The sequence below is a fragment of the Thermobia domestica genome, chromosome 1 (assembly GCF_964235325.1).
Source record: "Thermobia domestica chromosome 1, izTheDome1.hap1.1, whole genome shotgun sequence".
In the NCBI taxonomy this organism is placed as follows: Eukaryota; Metazoa; Arthropoda; class Insecta; order Zygentoma; family Lepismatidae; genus Thermobia; species Thermobia domestica.
In genome coordinates this window covers 105,054,695-105,080,899 of record NC_137454.1, presented here as the reverse complement: position 1 = coordinate 105,080,899, position 26,205 = coordinate 105,054,695, and the positions used below count along the sequence as shown (strand labels likewise).

The 26,205-nt window shown below is 35.9% G+C and overlaps 2 protein-coding genes across 3 annotated transcripts in view; one reads left to right on the top strand and one right to left on the bottom strand.

The window, feature by feature from the left end:
- LOC145687911 (testis-specific serine/threonine-protein kinase 3-like) overlaps positions 1-536 on the bottom strand; it is a 78,798-nt gene extending 78,262 nt beyond the window's left edge. For both annotated transcript variants that reach the window (XM_081761471.1, XM_081761480.1), the window contains exon 1: positions 170-536. In XM_081761471.1, coding sequence (XP_081617597.1) covers positions 170-481 — 312 coding nt within the window. In that variant the 5' untranslated portion in view covers positions 482-536. The remainder of the gene's footprint in view (positions 1-169) is intronic.
- A 161-nt stretch (positions 537-697) lies between these two features.
- Positions 698-26,205, top strand: part of Rab2 (RAS oncogene family member Rab2) — a 28,845-nt gene continuing 3,337 nt past the window's right edge. The window contains exons 1-5 of the mRNA XM_081761491.1: positions 698-836; positions 10,232-10,303; positions 12,107-12,174; positions 12,620-12,795; positions 19,175-19,355. Coding sequence (XP_081617617.1) covers positions 791-836; positions 10,232-10,303; positions 12,107-12,174; positions 12,620-12,795; positions 19,175-19,355 — 543 coding nt within the window. The 5' untranslated portion in view covers positions 698-790. The remainder of the gene's footprint in view (positions 837-10,231; positions 10,304-12,106; positions 12,175-12,619; positions 12,796-19,174; positions 19,356-26,205) is intronic.

Here is a 26,205-nt window from a genome sequence, read left to right as displayed (position 1 = left end):
ATTTCGGGACACCTAGCCTCAGCTTTAAACTCTCGCAATGCGGGGTCCGTGGGGAGTAATTAAATCATTCGATATACACTGGAGGAAATAGTTAAAGCGAGAACTTAATCAATAGTTTATATCTGATTACATAAGTAACTATTTCAGTTAATAAATTTTATAGTTTTACCTTAACTGTTGCATATGACCCTTCTCCAATAGCTTCTCCGAGTGTATAACCATGTGACTCAAGGACAGTTTGTTTTCGTTTTGGTGATTTCTTTTTAATGACCGATGTTCCACTTCCTTCTGTTTTGCTTTCTTTTGAAGGTGACCTTTTGGCAGTACTTGTTTCATTAGTGTGACGAGAGGATATAGTAGTTGGTGTAATTTGACCTGCTAATGCATCAAGTGGGACAGAAGTAGAAGTACTTGCCTCTGCGCTTGATGATTTATTATTCGAAGAGTCATTTTCAGCCCTATCGCTATTGTCTTGAGTCATTTCGTTTCCTATGTTTTTTCATTTTTAAATTTTTGGGATATATAGAGAGGCACGTAAAGTCATATCTATATTTTATTTTGGACAAATTTTGTTTGCGCTGGACGAATGAATTTACTATGGTAACAAGTATATAGCATTGTCACAAGCGAAGTGTATAGTGCATAACGCGACTCACTTGTTTTCTTTAGTTGGCATTATGGACAGCTGTTGTTGCGTATTTATTCCCATGACGTAAGACAAGGGATTGACTGGATTCTATAACATTCGGGTGTAAATTTATTGGCCAGTTTTTTTGGGAATACTTTCAAAATGTCATACGCTTACTTGTTTAAATATATAATTATAGGTGACACAGGTAATCATAACTTATTTTAAGCGAAAATTAAGTTGATAATATGGAATGTAGTTAACAGTAACCTAGTTGCATCTGCTTGTTATTTCAGAAATTTCAATGTTCAGAACTTTGTTGTGAATATTAGTGAAATATTATTTCAGAAATATATAGATGTTATTGTTGTGTTCGTAATATAAGATAGTGGAAATTAGTAATTGGTGGTGTCTCCAACAATATACTAACCTGTATAGAAAGTATTGGTTATGTACGTAGCAAAATACTTCATATAATCAAGAGTCGTAGTAGGCCTACGTACAATTAAAGCGCATGTGAAAATTTTACATCCCGTATCTGTAAACAAGGTGGTGAACCAACACTTCGAACATGACTCGACAGATTGTTACTGTTTAAAGTTCTATTATTTTAAGGCGTACTAACATACAGCTATTTGTACTGAGACAGTTGCTACTTTAATGCATGGGCAGTTCTGTACAGGCAAAATGTTTCAGAATTTTGTAAGGTAATGCTAGTGTGGCTGTTCTAGCCTAACGTGAAGATCCCATATCATTATGCTATGTATATATTATTGGTAATTTAGTATGTGAGAGTAGTAACATAACATATTGGTAATCAGCATGTTATTCCGTCCTATGTAGCAAGGAACCAAGACTACACATAACCCAAGGATAGGGAGTCTTCACGCATGCAAAAATTGTAACAAGAACATTAAAAACAAATCCTCATTTGGAGGGAGCGATGGCTTAGTGGTGGAGTGCTCACCTCTGACGCGTGGGATCACTGGTTCGACTCCAGCTCCCACCAGGTGGACTTTGTGGTTGACATACCGTGTGCGTGAGTTTTCTGGGTTCTCCTGTTTCTTAGCACTTTTCGTCATTCCAGCATTATCATCTATCTCATCATCACCGTGTCCCTTAACCTCGGTGCATAATCATGGGCTGTAAACTCAAGAAAACTGTTTATGCTCATACACATCGTCGCTAACGCGCCTGCTCCCAGTGGACGCACTATCACACGGAGTTCTAGCTTTCGCCCTGCCCAGAACCGGACTATCTCACTCAAGTTGACCCAGTGATCACTAAGATCGTTTGAGGTATTGAGGAAAGAGAAGTTTGCTCTGCTAAAGCATATGACAGCAAATCAGGGGCTGAAATCTGTTGCTGCGTGAAATTGGAAGTATGTAATAGGTAATGTAGGCATACGTAGTACTTTTAACGGGAAATAAACCTTTCCTAATCAATACTGTGCTACTTTATTCTATTCCATTCGAACCTGTACTACGCTACTTTAATCCCTCACCGCTAGTCTAATAGCTAGGATGTGAGCCTGTGGTAGACGTGGTTCCTGTCTAAAGAGTATGGATGATTAATGAAGTTTAATTAAATGTGTTTCAAATTAATTAATTGTGAAATTAAATGTTTTTGTGTTCTATCGGGAGTCTAGCCCGAGACCAGTAATCTTGGCGAGTTTGATAAAATTAATCTACTTCTCTTCTGCTGTGTGTTTAGATATTTCATTCTTCTTATTTCGTATTTTTTTGAAGTATTGGTATCCCTCTTGTCATATTATTTTTGCTTCGTTCTATTTTCTTTATAGATATGTGAAATGTACAGAACTGGACATGAACAAACAACATATTGCGTCTTGAAGGAAATTAAGAAAATTATCTAAACTACACAAACTAGAAATAGAGATTTTCCATTATTTTAATGATAGATCCTTATATTTGATTTATTGCCACTGAAGTGCTATACCTTCGTATGTAATTAGCCAAACATGTAACACATTTTAAGCTTAATTACCACCCCGAAGAAAGGCAATCGATAATTTTGCCTGAAATATCGAGCATTTAAAAAGAAGTATTAATAATCATAGGAATATATCCAGATCATGAGTTTCTTAAACATTATTTTTCCTTTCGGAATTAACGGATTTTACCTGTAAATTTCAATAAAATGTACAGCCCACAGAAAAAAACTGCAACATGAGCATGTAAGTTTATTGTGAAACGACGAAGTCTTTTGTTCCAAAATAAATGTGCAGGGGAGGACGCCGAGGTTTCTCCTGTCGTGATTCGTGCCACTTAAACGTTATGTTGATTGCCTGGGCTGTTAGGCGTGGTTTCACCATAAACTTACATGCTCATGTTGCAGGTAATTTGCTGCGGACTATACCAGTTATTCGTAATATGCACCTTAAATAATGGAGATTTCTCCCATGGCTATATGGTTACCGTACGCACGTTCGGTGCTGGGAATCTGGGTACTATTAGCGATGAGAACTTGCGTGGTTCGAAAGAACAACAACAACAAGAAACTTTTTCTGCACATGAAAATATATACAAATGCGTCAGCAAGAAAATTTACTGGCATGGATATTTACAAGGCAGACTAAACAAAGTAGTAATATTTACGAAATTACTGGTAATGGTGTAAATTTTCATCAGGCAAAATAGACCTGCTGTCCTATTAATTAGAATCCAGCAACAGTGCTCAGTGCTACATAGAGTCACTACTAATTATGTAGAAACTTATAGGCTTACACTATTGTGATTTGTATTATTATTAATTGGAAATCAAACAAATGTTTCGCGTTGTCATAGGGTTCAGTAAAGTATGTCATCAGTCATAAAGGTTGGGAGCCACTGGTTTAAGCTATTCCTTGTGTTCGTTAGTTCGATGCTAGTCGATATTGTTTACAAATTAGATTCATTGACGCCATTGAGCTAGGTAGGCTATACGTATTTTATTTCACGTTACACTACATTATTTGGAAAAATATACAATAGATTGTACTATATTGGCTTACATTTAACGCCGATGCCCATATTGAATGTCACCACCCCCTCCTCCCCTTTCTGAGAAACTAGTTCATGAGAAATCATTGTGAGTAGTACGTAGATTATACCAAGCATCAGACCGATCATTTCGTGTAAATTCTGTAATTATAAGATGTGGTATTGTGTGTTCGAATGATGAGATTGATGTTGGAATTTATTGCCCGCTTTCACTTTTAACATTTGAAATGAAAAAGTCCATGAAAAGTGTTACATGTTTCATATATATACTGTATATGTATTAGTTTAACTTCTCACGATTGTGCATTGAAGCTAAGGGAGACGGTAGTGATAATAAAGAACGAGGTGGTAGAATGAGGAAAATGGAAGAAATTGTCTTTGTCCACCACACCCACTTCGCGCGAGCTGGAGATGTTGCGGGACTTTTTAAAGTATCATCATCAACCATTATCAATCTCCAATTTTTCCCTACAACCATATATCGTTGCAGTTCCATTTTACGTTACTCCGCAGTACTTCTTGTACCTTGGTAATCAGTCTAAGATTACTTTTGTCCAGTAATCATCATTCCACTGCCACTTGAATGCTTTTATTTCCATGATAATATTCGTCACTCCAGACATTTTCCTGATCCAGATGGTTGTTTTCCTATCGTAGCGTCTCATTCCTAGCACACACCTTATATGTTGGAAACAACTCCTTGGGAAGTTAAGTTAAATCAGGTCATGCAGAGGGAGCTGACTACTTTGCCTACATTTATGGATCGGCAAATTGCATTATTCAATTGACACCGCGGATGTTGAGATTATGCGGTTGTAGTCGGAGTGATTGTGGAATCAGATTGTTCCAGATGCTGAATGAGTTCTGCAATGAATTGTGGCGCGTTAGCTCTGCGGATTTTTATGAGTTTTCCTTTTATTGTTTGGCGATCCCTCTTACCCAGCTTAATGCACTGGCACAGTTTTCTAACGATATATATTACCAAGAGGTTAATTACTTTGGACACTGTTGCTATCAGTACACCGAAATCACAGGTAGTTTTACTTATGCTATCTGCAGCTAACAGGACACCCACAGATTTTCCCTGTTTGGGCATCAGAGATGTCTCACTTTACACCATCAGTATTTCCCCAATGAACAGAGAAATCCGTTTTATTACTATCACCCAACACAGCACTAAGACAAGCAAGACGCAGTGCATGAATGTTCAGTGTTCCTAAGTTTACTTTCAGATTTTTCCTGATGTATTTTATTACTATTGTTACATTGATTTGTTTTCATCTTATTTATTCTATATTTATTTGTTTAGTGTTTTCGTTACATGTGTTTTAATTGTACAGTTATGTTTTAATCTTCTTTTGTAGAACTTTTATTTATTTATTTTTAATTTAAAACTTTTCTTTGAATGTTGAATGTGGAGCATGTGTTGGTTGTTGGCCTTATCATGAATGTAACAAATAGCGTCGGCGCTAACGTCCCCATTAAACTATAATTATTTAAGCCTACTTATTACAGTAAATGTGTTTCCATTGTATACATAGACACTCATGTCCAAAATTTAAGTGGCCCTGCGTAGCGCGGTCGCAAACGCTCTCGCCTTTGGTGCGAACGGTCCCGAGTACGATTCCCAGTGAAGAGACTTGGTCGAAAAAGCTTGAGTGATTTTTTTTTCCTGGCTTTTTTCATTCTCATCAGGCAAGTGGCGGAATGGTCTAATTGCCAGGGTAATGTGAAAGCTGAGGGACGCCATCTCTCATACGTGACGGATTAACATGGCCCTTGTAATTATTCTAGATATTACAGTGAAACTTCACGCACGAATTACATATAGATCAGAGTATTTTTCAAGGTAGATTATATTAGGGCACCTGTAGCCGAGGTCGCTCCAGGGGGACACCAGATTTCAAAACGGGGATTTTTGTGAGGGAAGTTCCCTTTTTTACACCAAATTTTTCCTCTCGTACATCATGCACACATGCACATAATATTAGAAAGCTTGTTTTATTCTAAAGAGAATGACGTATCAGCCATGATATTTGAATGAATAATAGTAATGCTATAGCTACTTAACTGAAAGTCAACACTTTCCTCAGAGAATGCAAGAAATGATAAAAAAAAAAGAAGAAAGAAAATATATTTTACGATCAAAGGACCTATGTAATATGCGATAATCATACTATACCTTACATATTACAAAGATACGAAAGAATAATTAGGGAGATTCCCGAGCTCCTTTTTAATGCAACTGTTTTTCGTTTGTGTGTGTGTAATTATCCAGATGTAGTGTTGAGAAAATAGAGGTAGACGTAGGTCTTTATAATTTAAATTATAGTATTAAAAAAAAACTGATTTCTCCACTTGTAATTATTCTAAGAAAAGATTTTGTTTGTTTTTTAATGCAACACTTTTTCGTTTGAATGTGTATAATTATCCAAATATAGTGTTGGGAAATGTTTTTTAAATGAAGCATTCTCAATTTATTAACTGATGTATGGAGAAAGACATTTTTCTTATTAGTTTGTACTAATACTGTTTGTGAGTATGTACTACAAAAATAGGGTTACGTAGTCACATTGCTTTTTCTTTCAGATTACAATCGAATATCGTCACAGTGAATTTGATCAAGCGCGAACAAAATTCGTTATGCATGATCCCTAAACATATTCTTTTCAATGGTATTCTGTTCTGGGGATATCTTTTTTGATAAATACATATTTAAAGCCAAGACTCAAATTAGGCGTGTGCTGGGAAACACGATTGAAGAAACTAATTATAATCACATTAAGGTTGTTATTATTTCAATCCAGGTTTTGAAGTATTTTTTTGGAGATTTTTTTTTTTGCTTGTTTTATTGTGGGTTTTACAAAGAAAAGGATAAAAAAAAAAGGGGGGCTGGGGAGAATTCCAACACCCATGCGTGTCAGGCATTAAGATAATCCCATCCAATCCCACACCATCATTTCTCTACTCCTATAATCCAATTCAGTAATGCTTAGGTGGAAGGAGTCATGTTCTAGACTCTCTCCTGATGATTACACGTCGAAAATCACTGGTGATCGTAAACTAGGATTCATCTGTAAACTTGACATGACTAGTGCTCCTTGGTCCGTGCATTTTGCACTAATTCACAGGGGCTGTTCTTTGCAATGGGGTTAATGGAGCACATGTTGCTGGTCGTCTAGCATGCAAGTGTCTCTCAGTTAACCGTCTGTACACTGTAAACTAGGGTCCATGACGTTTGGGCGCAGACGGTTAGGCGTGGCCGTTTGGGCGCAAAACCTTTTATCCAAACAGGTTTACCTACCTATATATGTTATAGTGTATTTCATATCTTAGAGCTCGGATGGTTAGGCACTGGAAATTTCGAAACACTTCCACAAATAATTTTGCGGAAACTAAGAAATAACATCTTGAAGATAGCAAATTTTCTGCACATCATGCACTACTTGTCTCTACCAGTTAAAAAGAAATAGGGAGGAACTGCACCAGACTCTTGACTGTCCGGGTCACGATATCCGTACTTCGTAGTATGTGGCTTAGTTCTGAAAGAATATTTCTTTTTAATAAAATAAGACATATGTAATAAAGAAATGTAATTTGCGTAAAAAAAATGCACATTTTCGTTAATGTTCAGTTATTTTAAAAATGTGACTATATATTCATACTGCGCTGTGTACTTGATCTTTTGAGTCAGACTTTATAGAATTTATCCTAAAATTTGTACAATACATATTTTCATTTTTGCACTTTCTTTTTCTATAATAAATTATTAAAACGCATGGTGCAAGAACAGCATTATTTCCAATAAGAATGTTGAATCTGTATAACAGAGTTCTCAATGATCATAGTCATGAACGAACACCACGCCGAAGCAGCTCATCGTGGACTGCAATCGGAGCATCAAATGGACAATCCGTTAATTTGGCGCTTTCTTGATGTACTTCGGAGGACACACACACACACACACACACAAAAAAAAAAAAAAAAAAAAAAAAAAAAAAAAAAAAAAAAAAAAAAAAAAAAAAAAAACAGGATTTAGTGTACGAGGTAGGCTTCGAGAAGAAGGAAATATATTCAGGCAGATGAAAGAATTCGCCGTATTGTACAGAATTTTGAAATTGTTGACATTGTAGAATACTTATGAGATTTGGCCCATAGTTCCGTCATGGAATGATAATGTCATGATAAATGCAACATAAAACAAAAAATTATTCAATATCTATATTATATTTCACTGTTGTTTCCTTTCTAGTTATCTCTGTTGCAAATACATAGTAATAAACAGTAATACAATGTTATGAATAGCTATGAAGTTATTGAATATCTAAAATGCCTTTTCCTTTAAGTTAGAGATGATATAAAGGTAACTTCAAAAAAGTTTGAGATGTTATTGGATACCTACAGCAAAATTTATTTAGGTCCGATACAGCTTCATACCTGGGGAAAAAAATATAGGCCATGGTCTCCGATTTTCCTGAAATTAGGATATATCATTCTAGAAACAAAATAATTAGACCCGTATATTTTTCTTTGTGCGTTATACAAAAATTTACTAGAACTAAACCAATTATAATACAAAACCAAGACTTTCAGTGACTGTTTACGATAGGACATACTATAACGTAACGAAAATTTAGAGTCTTTGAAAATAGCATTTTTTAAGAAAATTAGGATCATATTTCACCTTGCTGATTTTTTTAAAATTTTAAGTTGTGCAGTTATTTGTTTGTGTTTGTGAGGCTGTTTTCTAGTTATGAAATACACTATAACCCATTTAAGTAGATTAGCTTATTCAGATATACGGCTTTGTGCCCAAACGTCCTGCTCCGGTAAACTATGTGACAGTGGTTCCTTTAGCAGTTGTAAATTCTCTACCGAGATCTGAGATTCTGCTCTGTTTATTGCACCTAACTTTTAGGCATAATAGATGGTACACTTTTTGAGCGGCCTCCGAGAGATATTATAATCCTGTTGAAATCGTCGCCAGACCCTTAAGATGATATGCTGTAGGAAATTAATTACATGTGACACTTCCAACAAGGTCTGGTCCCTCTCCAGCTGTCTTTCACGCATAAGATCATCAGTGTGATTTCTTTGCTTCATTTTCGTACACATGCACTGGCTGTGTGCGTGTGTTGTATGCGATTTCTTGAATACAACTACTAAGTGTTGAAACAGTGATCGTCACATACCCGACATTAGTGGATGTGTAGCGCCGCCAAGTGCTAACTTCGGGAATTACGTGTAGCAAACAGTCAGGGACTCATCTTGGAATAAACTCAATGCATTTACGACTGTTTCCAGTAAAACATGTTAATATAAATAATTGAACACCATTAAAAGGTTTTATTAAAGTGGATACATAATTGTGATTACCAACACCACGAAAGATTACAAAAGAAAGCTTAATGGATACAGTGCATAGCTGAGAGAGATTTGGAGATCACTGATGTAATCAGGAACGACATGGAGTTTATAATCTCGTATAGAAGTTAAGTCTTTTAAGTGTTATTTCTTTATACTGTGGTAAACAGTGAATTCATGAAAGTTGTACTTACAGTCCATAAGGGTTCATGGTTGTAATTATCACCACACTTATCCAAAGTACCAACACTAGCGATAGCTAGAACGTCGAGAGAACTATTGACTGAACGAATGATTGTTGTAAGATTGTTGGGTGTTCGCTGATTAATGATCTAGTAGAATTTGTTAGTGTTTTTATAGTCACTTTCTTGTAAACACCAACACTTTTATGTTCTATTTGTAATTTCATATTTGCGGAAGTTGAAGGCCATCAGGAGAGAATTGTTTATAAAACAGTTTTATTTTCGCCAAGGCCTTCTGTTTTCTCCTATAATGTATGTTTACACTTTACCTTGTTTGTTAAGTAAATGCTTTTCTAATTTATTTTGGAACGAAAGTTTACTACATATGTGATATAATCGATTCCACTTTTACTTTTCTTATTGTTTGCATTTTGAAAAGAGTTTCTGTCTTTATTTCTTGTTCGAAAAAACAGGTAAGTTCTTGGCTTTATTATTATTATTATTATTATTTTTTGTGTGTATCACAATTGTAGAACGTCTTACCAGCAGCAGCAGCTTTGCATTTTCGCATTATTCTTAGTCTTCACGTGAGTGTAGTTAAGAGAAGGGAACAGCGTAGGCATATGATAACAACAAAAACTTCTAACGTAATAGTATTATGATGCAAGATACGTGGAAAAATCGAGTGTAGACATCTCGTATTTTGAAATTGAATGACGTATCATCAGAGTTCAGAATGGTATGAAGAAATGAACAAGAATAACGGAAGCAAAAATTTAGCGTACAACAAAGAGAATACTTGTCTGAAAAGTTGGATCATACAACTAGGATCATGCTTATCACATCACATCCCCCGGAAAAAAAAAAAAAAAAAAACAAATAAAATATTCGTTTATTATATTGTGTGGGTCTATTTTTTAAGTATGTTGTTGAATTGAGATGAAGTCATTCGAAAAGCAGGCCTAACTGTAAATTTCCTGTTAGTATAGATTCCAAGAATAATTTTTCTAATCTTTATGTTTTTTGCTTTAACACATGTGTTTGCTCTTTTGCAGGTGTAGGCAAATCCTGTTTGCTTCTCCAGTTCACGGATAAACGATTTCAGCCAGTACATGACCTCACTATTGGTACGTATGTCATTCCTAAATCATAAATTTTGGTTTTCAGTTTTAGTCTAAAACTACTAGCAACTGGCATAGAATTGGTAGTTTAATATTGATTGTAAGGAATGTTATCAATTTATTTTACTTCGTGAGAATCTTAGTTCAAATTACTGTGAAACGTCCTTAATCCATCATCCAAAAATTTAACTAAAATTGGCTACCTAAAATGTTGCTTTTATTACAGAAGTGTCAAAGATTTATCAAGGATATTCAGGTTAAAATATAAAACTCAAATAAGATGATATTGAATTATGGTGTCTATAATGTTTTTTAAAAAAAATGCATATTTGTGTACAGCACTAGTTTTCACATTCATCAGAGAAACAAAGGCAAGTACTAATATATTACAATTACAAATAGCCTTATTTATTATTGAGTTCTGAAGATTATACAGTTCTCTGTGGCACTTTTCACCAATGTAATTTTTCTGTCTTGCAACTTTCAAGTAGCAGTTGTGCATTGTATCAGACTTCTGCTGATTGTCTAATCTCGTGTATCGTTTTCATTTTTCTTGTAAGAAATTCTATTTTCTGTCAAATATTCTTTTACTATAAACACTAGGAATTAAAACATTTAAATAAACATTTAAATAATGAACATTTAAAGAAACAAGAAGTATAAAGAGACGTAGACATTTGAATTTCCTTTTGCTGTAAACACTAGACATAAATGGGTATGTGTAGAAACAGGAAATGCGAAAATATGAGGGGCGTTTAGGTTTATTTATTCATTTATTTATTTTTCAAACTCATAAACTATAATAATAATAATAATAATAATAATAATAATAATAATAGTAAAGAACAGTACATAAAGTAAGGAAAGAAACCTAAGTCTGTGCTTCGTGGGAGGAAAATAATAATCTCCTCGCTTCTGAGTCTGCTTTCAAGACATCAGTTTCTGCGAATTCCTTGAATGCATGCTTGCACCCCGATGCACTTTCTTTCGTGAACAAGAATCGGTGAAACGCACAGTGTGATTGATTTGGCGATACCACTTAGGGTACATTGAAGGCAACATGCCTAGACTTGTATATGTTTTGACAAGATACAGTTTTGTAATAAAATGCCAGTCACGTTTTTTTTAGTGAAGTGGCCAAAAGTTGTTAGTCGCTTCGTGGGGTGTAGGTATGTTCAGCATAAAGCGAATTCTAGTACATTGATTATACGGTGATGTAATTATGTGCCAGTAAAATTTATTGTGTTGGGAAGTGTCAACATACCAAACTTGTATAAAGTCCAAGAAATCGGCTGTAGTGTATGGATTTTTTTAAAAAAAAAAAGTTATTTGGTTTGATTGGAAATTGAGTTGTATATCTAAACAAACAATAATTTCTTGTTTGCAGGTAGAAAAATATTGAATAAGCAGAAACAGGTATGAATGACAAGTGGTTTTATATTATAGCGAGAGTTATATTTCCAAGCCAAATCATGAGTCTTTGCTAATAAACGAACATTTGAGTGAAAAGTGTTCTCGTAAAGCTGAACATTTTATTAAATCAATCTTGTCCCTATTTTGAAAAGATAACAAAAGAAGTATTTTTGCGATCGTACCTTCTAAATATGCGGTTCAAATATAATAACTTAATGTAATACGCATTGTTGTTTATTATTATTATTATTATTATTATTATTATTATTATTATTATTATTATTATTATTATTTTATTTATTTATTTATTTATTTATTTATTTATTTATTTTTTTTTTTGAATGTGATGTTTGCTACTGTTTAAGATTAAGTTAATGTTGTTTTCTTCATTTTCAGGAGTTGAGTTTGGTGCGCGAATGATCACCATTGACGGAAAGCAGATTAAATTGCAGATATGGGATACGGTAATTATAGTTCTGTCTTTTCATTGTTGCATATAATGAAGGTTTTGAGATATTATATTTTTCCATTTCTCAAATATAGTCGGATAACAAATTTTGAAAGGAAACTACTTTCTTGAATTTCGAGTCTCGATAAATCTGTACTTGTTCACTGAGCACTAGTGTTATTAGAAATTGGAAAGTAATTTAAACGAGTGCATGAAAATAGTCAAACTAGTATGAAAATATAGTATTTATTTCTAAGGCTTGTGCATGCTGGCGGTAGGAAGTAATAATTTCTATTTTGATTTGGGTCATTGTAGTTATTTGTGCGATTGCTTCCTTTGAGTCACACGTAATTCAGTAGAAATGGAGGGAGGGGGAAAAGAAAGACAGGGAAAGTACAAATGAAGATATGTACTGTTTTTTTTAACATGTAATTTGAATTTTTCTTTTTTATTTGTTAAAGGCTGGGCAGGAAGCGTTTAGGTCAATTACTCGATCGTACTACCGTGGAGCTGCAGGAGCGTTGCTAGTTTACGATATAACGAGGCGAGAAACCTTCAATCACCTCACGACATGGTTAGAAGACGCGCGGCAGCACTCAAATTCTAATATGGTGATCATGCTTATAGGTAACAAAAGGTGAGATTTCCCCATGTTGTTTATAGCTAAAGTTAATGAACGGAATATCAGTTAATTACATTTTAACAACAACTACAGTATCATTGACAATTCACGCCAAAGTCAACCATAAATATCTTTTAAGCCTAATTTATTGTCGCTTTACTGAAAGATGGTCTCTGACAGATAGCTGCACATATTGTAAACAAAATGAGAGGGAGGGTTGTTCGCCAATCACAGCAGTATTCTTTCACACTGTTTCTAGGGAACGAAGGTCACTGACCGCGCTGTTACTGGTAGTTGAGACGACTTGTTAAACGTGTTAAGTTTGTCGCCAGAGCTGCTGTCTCTGTTGTGGAGCCTCTGGCATCAGCACCTCCAATACTCCACGTGCTCTACCCAACTGTCAGAAGTCACCTTTCCTTGCGCACACAGTAGTAACCAAGGAATCCTGGATGTTCCTTTGTTATGAAAATTTTAAAAAGAAGTGTAACAAGACTTCGAACTAAATATATTTTATGTTTCCATTCTGAATACTAGTAGTTTTGTGTACTGTTTCAAACCATAATAGTTATTTATGTAAAACATATCATAACTTTTTCTTCTTGCTTCCATCTCAAAATATTACTATATTTTACACACTTCTATCCCAACGTACGTATGAGTTACTTTGGTTCGAGCGATCAACGATATTCATTTGTAGAGGTGTCTCAAAGCCTTCCTAGTTTTAAATGAAAGCGTGTGTTGTTTAAATGATACATGTATTATGTATATCAATAATTTATAAATCGTGTGTGATAAAAAAAAATATGTGTTAAAAACCATACAAGTTTCAAAATTTCGTGTTATTTACATATTACGTACATGTATGACACTCGTTTGCGAGGCAAACCAGACAGGGCCATTTGGCTAGTGAAGCAGGGGTGATAAGAGTTTGGTCAGTTCCGTTCTTTTCGATTAAAGAATGAAGAATATATGAAACATCGAATATTAAGGAGCTGAAGGCTCAAGAACTAAATAATACTCAGACACTCACTTCTGTATATTAATTAATAGTGGTATAGATTAATTAATAAGAGCTTCCTCGTTGCTATGTTGATAGCGTACATGCCTTTGGTAAAGATTGTATCGTTTAAATATAAATACAACTTCCCCTTCCCAGAATAGGTAACAGGAGTGTGCATATAGTTGCCATAGCATAGTATGGAATCATGTGAAGTTTTAAAAGCAGTAGGTGTAGTTTGTGTTTTGAAAGTTTGAATACGAAAGAAAATGCGGGGCCTTTCCGCAGAGAAGAGAAAATCCATCGTGAACAGATGGTGTACCACTAAAAGACTAACCTAAGACAACTGGCAAAACTGGAAGGAATAAGTGTTGGTGCAGTGCAAACGGTAATTAGAAAATATGATGAGGAGTATATCTTCAACGACAGATCTCGACCTAGGCGAAAACCAGCCACAACGAACTCGGAATTAAAAAGGCACTAAAGGCATTTGCCTTCGAGGAAGAATTCTCTGTGCAAGATGTTGTCCGAAAATTCGTAACATCTATTGGAATAGTGCAGCGTGTCAAACGGAGACATAACCTAAAAACTTACAAAAAGCAAGAAAACATCTAAAGGCAGTGTAGGACAGAAATTACAGTAAAAACGTGCGTAAGAAAGTTGTACGACTATTCTGTGCAAACCAAATGTGTGTGTGATTATGGACGACAAAATGTACGTCAAATTGAACTATAAATCATTGCCTAGTCCCCAATATTACACTATTAGCAAAGATTCGGTTGTCAACAAAGCTGACAAAGCAGTTGCGACTGCAAAATTTGCCAAAAAGGTTCTCATCTGGCGACGTATCATTACGGAACATTCGCAATGCAATGGTATCGGAACCATGGTGTCAACATTATGGGCAGAGAGATGAATCCACCAAATTGCCCAGAGCTGCGTCCCATTGAACAATTCTGGACTTCAATGAAAGCCAAACTGCGGAAAATTGTTCGGCCTGCTATTTCAGAGGTGCTGTTTCCTTCCGACTGGAACAGAGTTGCCAGGACCTTTACTGACACCACTATCCGGTTCCATATGAGAGGGTTCAGAAAGAAGGTTCGCCAACTAGCCAGGCATGTTTAAGTTGTATGTTTGGCATACGTGTATTGTTTGTGTAGGTTACAAAGTGTGTTTTGTTGTAGCTTTCATGTACCCTTCAGACAATATATTACTTTTTCAGTAGTTTGTGTATTTATATTAAACGATACACGTAATACTAGATAACCGGATTTGATTTACAGCGGGAGCTCGTTTGGTTCGGATTCTGCGTTAAGTTGTAGGTTCACGTCTCATACGAAGGAGTATCAAAAAGTTCGTGCAATCACCTAGAAGGAATCCCGTCTGGAGAACTGACACCATAATTGTGTTAATCCTTCTCTACGTAGTCCTTTTGTTAATCCTTCAATCACAGAAATAACGTCATCACTACTGCCAAAATGACATTCTCTAAGCGGACGCTTCATTTCTGAGAAGAGGAAGAAGTCATAGGGGGATATTTCACATCCTAATACCAGTGCCTTCATCATGGAATAAGCTCGTGCATTGTCTGCTAACAGCGGTATCGCTTTTGTGACCAATCCACGACGTTTCTTCTTCAATTTCTCTCTCAACTTAGTCATGAGAATAATAGATACTAGCAATAGTTTGTCCCTGTGGTAGGTAGTCTGTTATGATGACCCCTTCACATTCCCAGAAAATAAAAGCATCACCTTGGCGGCAGACTTCTGCACTCGTGCCTTTTTAGGATGGGGAGGGGACGGGAGGTGTTTTCATTGTTTACTCATTTCCTTTGTTTCTGGGAACAAGGATAAATTTAAATCTACTTTCATCCATTGTCACTAGTCTGCCAAAAAAAGTCCACTTCATCCACCTCATACCGATGCTACATTTCTTTAGCAGCATCCTCGCGATTTCTCTACTGGAAAGTTTTGAGCAATCGTGCCACCCACCGTGTGCTTACACTTTCTGAAGATCTAGCTGGTTGTAAATGATATTCCAAGCAAACCCATAACTCATACCTATTGCACACATATCACTTTCAATGGTTAGCTTCCTGTTTTCCAATATTATCTTTTCAACTTTCCCCGTCAAAGCGACATTATCAGTGAAAGATGATCTTTCAGATCTAGAGGCGCCCGCGGTGGTCATGTGTCCAGTTTGGAATTGCTGTTTCCACTTAGATACCATCTCATAAGATGAGCTTGCATCCTCATATACTTCTTTCATCTCTTCGTGGATCTGCTTTTCTGATTGCTCCTGAAGATGAAGGAATCTAATGACGTCCCGTTCCTCAAGCTTGTCAATCATCGTACCTTCAGTGATTTATCTGGAAGAAAAAGAAAGAAAGAGTTATTCTAACGAGTCCAGAATTTGTATGGTTAACATAGAAGGACCTAACTATAATATGCATGTCCGAGCGGGTTCATAGTTCGTCACCTTCTAGATGATTGCACAGTCTTATTTTTTTAATATCTCGTATAGTCTCGCTGCTGAACGGGATGCTGAACTAAAATTCAAACCAAATCAATAGTCCTTAAGGATAAGGCTGACATTGTCAAGAAATAGGATCCTTAATAGAGGCATGTCTATGTCACAAGGTCTATGAGGAAACGCACAGGAGTGTGAAGCCTTACATAGTTTTTCTTTTCTTTCTTTTTCTTAATACGTTACTTCGTATATAAATTAAAACAAAATCTACTGATGTTGAACCCAAAAGAATGAAATATCGTGATTTTAAACGTCTGTATTCCTTGAAAGTAGATACGCACTAAACTGTCCGAAATACCGGAAATTATTTTAGCTACTAGAAATACAAAAAGTTAATACAATTTTTGCCTATGAAACAATTGAATTTACGAGGAACGTGTGGCTACGTTGATCTTATTTAGCTTTGAATGCATAATTTTGTTGTTTTTAGTGAGTAACTTATTGTACTTTTTGTTCGTAATTAATGTTATTGAGCAAATGGTGTGAATAATGTGTATATATATAATGCACCATACAAGAGTGAGTCATAAATCTTGCACTAATTCTACAACATAAACAGCAGGCGCGTATATATGCCGTGATCGATCATAAGTACAGGGTCGAAATGGTCTTAAGAGGCCGTGTGGCAAGTTTTAGAAATTTCATGCAGGTTGTAAAAGTGTCAAAGATCAGCCAAGGTCTTGCCACCGTAGGGTAACAGATTCAGGCAGGGGTCATACGACTCACCATTTCCCAGTCCACTGTAGTACCTCACCTTCACGAACTTCGGAAAACCATCAGGAGCTGCCGCATTGTGCAACAAGAATTGATCCCAGCTCAGACCCAGAGCGTAGTAGATGTGTGCCGACAACTGCTTCAATATCGGCATGATGTGCGTTTCCTAAAATGTATTGTCACATGCGACGAGAAGTGGGTGTTTTTTTCAAAATTTTGAATGTGCAGAAACAGTAGTTGAGCTGGAGCCAACTTCCAGAACCAATCATTAAACAGGACAGTTTCGAGCATGAAGTTATCCTCTATGTGTGGTTTAACTGCAAGGGGAAAATATGAGTTCGTTCCTGTCATACCACCAGTGTCGACCCTTATTCGGAATAGAGCGGATGTATGCTGCACTACACCAGAAATGTTCTACATTGGTGAATCGAAAGCACGCTCTGCCACAACAGGATAAAACAAAACCACATTCGGCTCGAAAGAAAAGAAAGAAAGAAAAAAAAAACTTGATGGCATCGAACTGATGTTACATTCGGGATATAGTCTTGATCTTGCCCGTTTGGATCAGTACCATGGCGCACTTCCTGAAACCAGCAGTAATTGACTTCTTGGCCTTTAAGGACAAGACGTGGAATCGAGGAACTGGAGGGGCTATACTCTGAATGTTAACTGCTTTCATTGTACTGTAATTAATACAGGTATGTTGTGTACCACAGTATTGTAAGAACTTGTGACTCACTGTTGTATAATTAACCTTTGTGATTGCGCGCGTATAATTTTTTTCCAGGCAATTTATACACGTCGTTACTACAAGATAGATCGTCCTTTTTGAAAAGACTGGGAACTAACCTATTTTCAAGAGGAATCGTCAAGTGGAGAGGTCATGGAGAATATTTGTACTGAATTTCAAGTTTGTACTCTACGATTTTTGCTTAGTCAAGCTGTAACAACAGGTAGAGGTGCATACACATACTTCTTCTTCTTAACTGCCAAGATACCTGATTACTCCAAGTACTGTTACGCCATTAAGTTTTGCGTTATCTTAAGAACGCGTCGACCACCCACGAAGAAGTCAGAAGAGTTTTGGCGAGTCCGCGATGTTTCGTTGAGCCTGCTTTCGATGGCACAAGTCATTTCTCGATGTCTATGGAAGCAGAAGAAGCAGTACCGTAGCTGTCATTCGACAGCTTACACAAAAATTGAAAATAACAGTGAGGAGCACTCATACGATTTTGTATGATTATTTACACAAGTCTGTAGGTTTTATACGCGGTAGATAATACAAATTATTGCTCCTGACCAAAACTAGAACTGAGTTCTTGAACATAAAGGATATTTCCTACTTTGGAGCTCGATCTTCCCTTCTGTTTTTTGGTAGGTTATGTCCAAAAGAGACTTTACGGCGTTTCCCAAGAATGGGAGGGCAGATGGGTCAACCACGTTGCGTTGGCTCGGAAATTGTGGTTATAAAGGGAAACAGGATTTGAACATGTAACCTGTAGCAATTCATGATACCTGTGGAACATCGCTCTTAAAAACCATGTAACTGAAAGTTTAGCGCACGTCTTTTATGGTCCCGCGTTTATTTCTAGTGAGGTCCAAGGCAGTTAGAGAACTGGTTTGTATTAAGAACTCAGCTAGATAATGTAGATCATTCCCCAGCCAGAAATAACGGTGTGAAAACTGATATACCTCACCCAACGCAAAACATAGGACCGCGATGTTTTTGAGGGAGTCTGGAACTGATGCATCTCAGGAACATCAGCAAGTTCCTTTTTTTTTTAAAGTAAAATATTTGCTTCATTTAAAACGTCTCGATATATAAATTAGAATACAGGGTTCTTTAATAAAAAGCGGCTTTCGAAATTATCTTCAAGATCTTCGCTGATTGCCATTATAAACGAGTAATTACGTAATCAAACAGTTGAACGTGATTGCGAAAGACGTTGTGGTGAGGGATATATTGGTTATTTTAGGATGACACGGATTTTCCGTAGAAAATAAAGGGGAATTAAAAATGTTGTGGTTTCTGATATTTTTTTAAGAACGATTATCATAATACTTGGAGAAAAGTTTTGAATTCTGGTCTGTTAGCGGCATATGTTAACGAATTGTATAGGTAGCATTTATAAACACACACTATTTATATTTCAGTGATTTGGAATCTAGGCGGGAAGTGAAAACTGAGGAAGGAGATGCATTTGCTCGAGAACATGGCCTTATATTTATGGAGACATCTGCCAAGACTGCTGCAAACGTGGAGGAGGCATTTATAAACACTGCGAAAGAAATTTATGAGAAGATCCAGGAAGGAGTGTTTGACATAAATAATGAGGTGAGTTTGTATTATATTGTTTTCTTTAACGTTTGTTTTTGAATAAAATTGGCAAAACAATACCAAGGGAAGGAAGTAATCTTTTCGAAGTTTCTTTTAAAGTTTTACGACCTATAACTACTATGATTGTTTTAATAACTATTGCATATCTGGAAGTTGACAGTTCTTGACTGTTCTTATGTCCATCCGTTAGAGGTTTCGAATTTACCAACATAATGATGAAAGTAGTGTTACGTTCAAGATAGTTGTGTTTATATATTAGTCAGGGTTGCTTGGTAAAAAGTTCAAACCAAAATAAATAAATAAATTTAAAAAATGCCAAAAATTGTATAAATTTCGGTGTGAATATTCCTCATGTCTGAGACCATCCAGAGTATCTTTTCTCATAATTACAAACTTAGAAAACATGAATGTCAGTGATTTATTGAAATCAAAAATATTTTCTGCATAGGTGTATATATGAATGGTTTAGAGCCAGAGTGAACTCAAATGATTCGTATCTTTATTCACTTCTTTTATTGACATGCCCATTGAATTAAGTCGCTGTATTTCTGACTCAGTGAACTAACTTGGATTAAATTAGATCTTCTGTATCCTGTAGTCGTTTAAAATTGTCCATAATGTGTATATCTATAACTGTGCAGTGATTTACTTGTGTGCAGTTCTGTATATTTTTTTTTTCCTGCCTTCCTTCTGAAGTGACTCTTAAAATATTTACAAGTAGGCAGGATCAGTACAACCAATTTCTATAAGGTGTCTTCTATGGATACGTCTTTATAATCTTTCGAATTCAGATGGAGTACAGTTTCTCTCGGCTGCAGATCGAATAGTGGTTCGGATCCCACTTTAAACATTAGGGTTGCCAGAATTTCTGAGATCCTTATAAAGATCAGGCGGTATTTTTTGTTTTGTTTTGTTTTAAGGGAACAAAAATGGAAGATATGTGATATTGAGTATTTACGTATAACTAACATATATAGTAACGCAGAATAATTTTTATTGGAAACTGGGCCAGTTTAATTAAAGCAGTTGCAAAACAGAAAAAAAAAAAAGTATATTACAATTCCCAGTGGGAGATAGCTCGGATTCCTTGTTTCGCGGTTGGTCCTTGTTGAGTTGTAATTCTTCAAATGCCAAGTGTTACTAAATTAACTCTCACTTAACTAGAGACTACTAATGAATGTAAAACCCAGGGTTCCCACTCATCCTGGAAATGTTCTTGAATTGATTTTGTCGTGAAAACATCCTGGAAATGTCCTTGAAAATTTATTTCTGTCCTTGAAATTTACAAAAGTACTGAATGTCAGATTTTTTGTAATTACAATGAAGATTTTATTTAACTGATTGCTATTTTTGTTTGCTATTCCTTTGTGCCGAATAATTATCATAATCCTGCATATGTGGATGGTTGGTAGGCTTTCTTTCTCCCAGCAGGGTAGTTGGCTGGGAGAACTTCTCTTTTCTTTCATCCACTAGTCTGTCAACCCATTCTTGGATGCTGTCTTCACTAGCACTATCCTCCAGAAACTGTGCTTTGTACCAGATCAATCCTCCGTAATCAATTTACAGGGTGGCCACTCACCTGGAAAACCTGGAAAACAGGGAAAAGTCAGGGAATTTTTTAATTCTGGAAAAGTCAGGGAAAAGTCAGGGAATTTTGATGAAAAACATGGAATTTTTACTCGGGGGAAAATTTACGTTCTGCTGTATTCATAGCCATTTAGCCGGTTTATTTATATACAAAATAGCTTTGGTCGCTGGGGGCTTCGCCCCCAGATTTCTCCTTCGTTCCAGGTTTCGTTTATCTAACTCTGCTGGTTTGGGCTGCGCATACTTTCTTCATATTCTTTTGTCATTTAGTGCTGCCCATGAATTGAGCTGGAGCGAAATCGGGACCATTTTGTAATTAACACACTTGTTTAGTTCGATGGCTGCTTGATTTTCAGAATTCGCTCGGGGCTGCGCCCCTGCATCCCGTTTTGGTAGTCACGTGATTAATATAAAGGCTAAACGATAGGTGAGTAAGAATCTATTAAAAATAAACATGCTAATGTTATGAAGTCGTTTCTAGTGTCTGAGTCAGTAACTAAAGCTGAAGTTCTGTGGTGTTTGCAGGCAGTAATGCAACACTTGTCATTCCGACCTGCTTCCCGACTGGCTAACAAATTTCAAGCTCATGTTCCCTGATAGCGAAATTTGTAGTAAGATGCAATTACAACGTACCAAGTTAGCTTATACTATCGTTCATGGTCTTGGACGACTTTTTAAAGGTGATCATTTCAAAGAAATAGAAGCTTGCAAGCATTATGTTATTGGGTTTGATGAAAGCCTTAACAAAGTCTCGCAAAAGCAGCAAATGGACCTTACGATTCAGTTTTGGGACAATGAAAGAAACCAAGTGTCAGCAAGATATTTAAATTCAGTGTTCCTCGAACATTCAACGTCAGCAGACATTCAAGTTAGTTTCAAGAATGGTGTCTTAGGTTTGGACCTCAAGAAAATTGTTCAAGTTTCGATGGATGGCCCACATGTTAACTTCAAATTTTTAAGTGACCTGCAGAAAGATCTTGCAAGTTCACCTTCAGATCCAATTCTTCTTGATATTAGAAGTTGTGGGCTGCATACTATGAATTGTGCTTTTAAAGCTGCCATGCAAGCAACAGGTTGGAAATTAGAAGAATTCCTAAGGGCGTCTTATAATTTATTCAAAGACGTTCCACTCGTCGTGCAGATTAAATAAGATGCACAAGGTCTTCTGTGTTTCCGAAAAAAATTTTGCAGCATTAAATGGACAGAAAATTCAGTCGTTGCTTGCCGGGCGATGGAAATATTACCGAACGTAAAGAAATACGTACAGTGGGCTGTTGATGAGAAGAAAGTACCACAGTGCAAAAGCTTTGATACTGTAAGACATTTCACAAATGATAACCTGCTTGGTGCAAAACTTGGCTTTTTCACAACATTAGCAAAAACTGTTGAACCTTTCCTGCGTGAATTTCAGGGAGAAGCTCCATTAGCTCCTTTCCTTTACAACTCGCTCCAGGCCATAGTATTGTCTGTTGCAGGTCGTTTTGTGAAAGATAGTGTTTTGGAAGGCCGGCCATTGGTTAAGATTGATTTCAATAATAGCGAAAACTTAAAGCCAGCCAAGCTTGTAAACATTGGGTACACATCAAAGGATGCTATACGAAAAGCCAATACCGTATCGGATAGACAGATTCTTGAATTTCGACAAGACTCGCGCAGGATGTCAGAAATTCATACTGAAAATAATGGACAGGTCACCTCTAAAATTCAACCTGGCAAGAGCAATTTCTTTCCTGGATCCAAGTGTGTTTGTTATGGATGACACTGTAGCTGCAAAGAGATTGTCCATATTGCCTAGAAATTGTAGTATCCAAATATTGGATTTTAAGAACATTAGCTGATGAAATCCAAGGTGAATTCAAAGTTTTTGCTAAAAATCCTCTTGTATTGGAAGCAATGAGGAATTATGACAGGAAAAGTAAGAGATTAGATGACCATTGGATGGAGATACTGCATTTAGGCGCATGCTCAATACATATGACTGATTTTGTGAAATTTCTCCTCATTTTATCTCATGGAAATGCTAGTGTGGAGAGGGGATTTTCAATCAACAAAGAATGTTTAATTGAAAATCAAAGCGAGTTGAGTCTAATTGCACTCAGGCAGGTACATGATAAAATTTCAGCTGTGGGTGGTATTGATAAGTTTCCAATTACAAAGAGGGTTGTCCATGGTGCCCGCAATGCTCATGGAGTATACGTTGAGTCTGAGGAATCAAGAAGAGGAAGAGAAGAAACAGAAGAAGAGAAATGCCATTAAGGATAAAGTTATTGAACTCGAGGCGAAGAAAATGAAGTTGTTGAATGATGTCAAGGAGAAACTGTCTGCAATTGATGATGAGATTATTGGTTTGAAGTCTTAAAACATTTAAGTGGATGTGGTCTTAACTTCAGTTTGATTTTAGTGGACTGCAAATCTGTGATTTGAGGTTTTAAAACATTTCAGTAAAGTAGTGTTCGTTCCAGTAATTTGTGTTTTAGTAGTGGACTGTAAGTGTGTGTACTTTTGTAACTAGTATTAAGCTTAAGGTTGGAAAGCGATAGGGATAGACATTCCTCTTCTCGTTCTGTGCAGCAGTTGGTTACAGTGGAGTGGAAACACATAGGAGAATTGAAAATTAGGCAAATAAGTGATTAAAATTAGACTATTTATCTTCGCTAGTGTTTTTTGTGATTCTTTTTTTAATAATGATCCTCTAGTCCACATTGCATTCACTTGTAGCTTCTGTTTAAGCTTTGAAAAACAATGATATACCAATTTTAGATCTCTCTAGAAATTTTCTGGAAAACCGGGAAAATTTCTGGAAAAGTCAGGGAAAAGTCAGGGAATTTTGAAATTCCAAATGAGTGGCCACCCTGATTTATTTTCGCAGCAGTACCTCCTCTTCAGTAAAATTTCAAATAAATGCTATATGTGACAAGGTCATAAAACAAGAGGAAAGATATAAGAAAATATACAGCAGCAGCAGAGAAAGAAAAGGAAATTGATGGAAACAAGTGAAGCTTTGGAGAATGAAGCAAACCAGCTAGCACATGAAGCAGAGCAGAAGTCTTGCTTTACTTTATTGACAAAGTCAAATGCTATTCGTAGGGCAGCTTCGCTAAGGAAGAAAGAGATTATGTCTATAGATGAGAAAATCACACAACTCCATACTCAGTTGAAAAACTTGTAATATAGTTCCTTTTTTTCCCCTAATTATATCTCTGTCTCACTGTCATGCAATGAAGATGCCATGTACGAAACATAGATTTTTGTAGTTTGTAAATTTGTTCGGTGAACAATTAAAATGTAGAAAGAATGAAAATACATGTCCTGGATGTGGGTGAATGGGGTGGCTATAAGGGGAGTTGGGAGGCCATCAAGAAAGAAAGAAAGAAAGAAAGAAAGAGAAAAAAAGCACATTACGTTCCGCTTTGTGTATTTAATTATTGTGTATTAATACTGTACTTGCATTAATATTCACTGCATAAGCTACTGTACTTTTCATTTCACTGTTGAGAGCTTTGAACCTACAGTTGCAATCCTGTTGTAGCTTCCTCTGTCGAAGTCCTGGAAAATTGGTGACTGGTCCTGGATTTTTGAGAAAGAGAGTGGGAACCCTGAAAACCCTCTTCTCGGTTTACTTTCAATCTTCAATATCATTACGTATCACTGAGTACATGAACGTACCCTCTGTAACTACTAAGATCCAGTGACAAACACTTTTCTACAAGCTTATTTGTAGTATCATTTAAATCTACAACTCTCCCAATCTACGAAAATTAACACAGTAATCAATACTTAAGCCACATATGGGTCATATCCTTTATAATCTCATTAGCCACTTATCGCTCCAATCTAGACATTCAGAAGAATTTCACTAACAACCATTTCATATATACAATAAACATGACATAGTAACGCCATTTACTTGTCATTCAATCTCTCAACACTTTGTCCGATAATTCTTAAGTAATACTTTTTCCGAAACCTTACAAACCCACAGTCGTCGTCTCATATAATGTCGGTGCTGAGAGACAGTACACGCAATCCAACCAACCAAATATGTTACACAAATCTTCGTTTCTTTTAACTGACTTTTAATGAAGATTGCATCTCTTAACAGTGCCATATAGGCTTGGGGTGCAGGCTAGATAGGAGATAAAAGCGGACCCTGTTATATTTTCTCTCTGAATACTAAGTTACATTGTTGGGTTGCGTTATTAACAGTGTGTGAGAAATCAGTTCCTATAAATAAAATTGAAAAAACGCACTAACAAAATCATAAAAAAAAAAAAAAAATGCCCGGGACTGATTTCTTTTATTTATTAAAAAATACAGAAGAAATCACGTAAAACATGCCAGAAAAAAAGTTAGATGTGCCAACGCAGCTTAATCTGCATATCATGTCCTTCACATCCCTGCTGTTGCATAAGGGCATTAAGGCCAAACAAACTTATTTCTATTCATATGTAATTAAGTAAATAAACCAAATATGTTTTAAAAAAAGTTTTAAACAAAAAAAAAAAAAAAAAATGTTTAAACCAAAATTATGGTTTTTGCGAACTGTGAGGTCAGTGTACATAGTTGTTAGCTGTTAATTCTTATTGGTTCTATTTCGTCTTCATCAAAATTTCTCCTTACCTCTGTCTTGACAGTGTTATCAATGGATGCAGCAAAAATTTCGAGGGAAAAAAATCGTAGCAGTGTAGGGAGGAGCAATGTTAGTCCATTTTGAGTTTATTTAGGAGACATTTCAAACAGCTTACATTAACAATCTCTCGAGCGAGTTTCTGCAGACTTTCTTCCTCGCATCTCTAGATGTGTTAATTTTCAGTTCACATTTACTGAACTACAAATACAGGCACAGTATATTTGATCATGTTCATGTTTTCGCGTATGAGTAGCTTAGTCAAAACGGTTTAACCGCATCGAAACGGAACCTGAGAAATCATTTCCAATCATTTCATGAAAGATAAAAGTCTTTTGTTGTGTTTTGTTTGTTAGAAAAATAATTATTTTAGTTGTTTAAAACTACATAATGTATGATTAAAACTCAAAGCAGTGACTGACGTCCTCGTTAACTTGTAAACTATTAAACACACAATTATACATGACTGTGATGTAGTGAGACCTATATTGGTTATTTTAGAGTGGCATTGCTCCATTATGCTCTGGTGTAGAATTTTACAAAAACTAATCTTATGTGAAATATAAAGTAATTATGTAATAAAATGTAAAATATAATTAAAGTATACCATTCGTAATTTTTTTTATCTCTTGC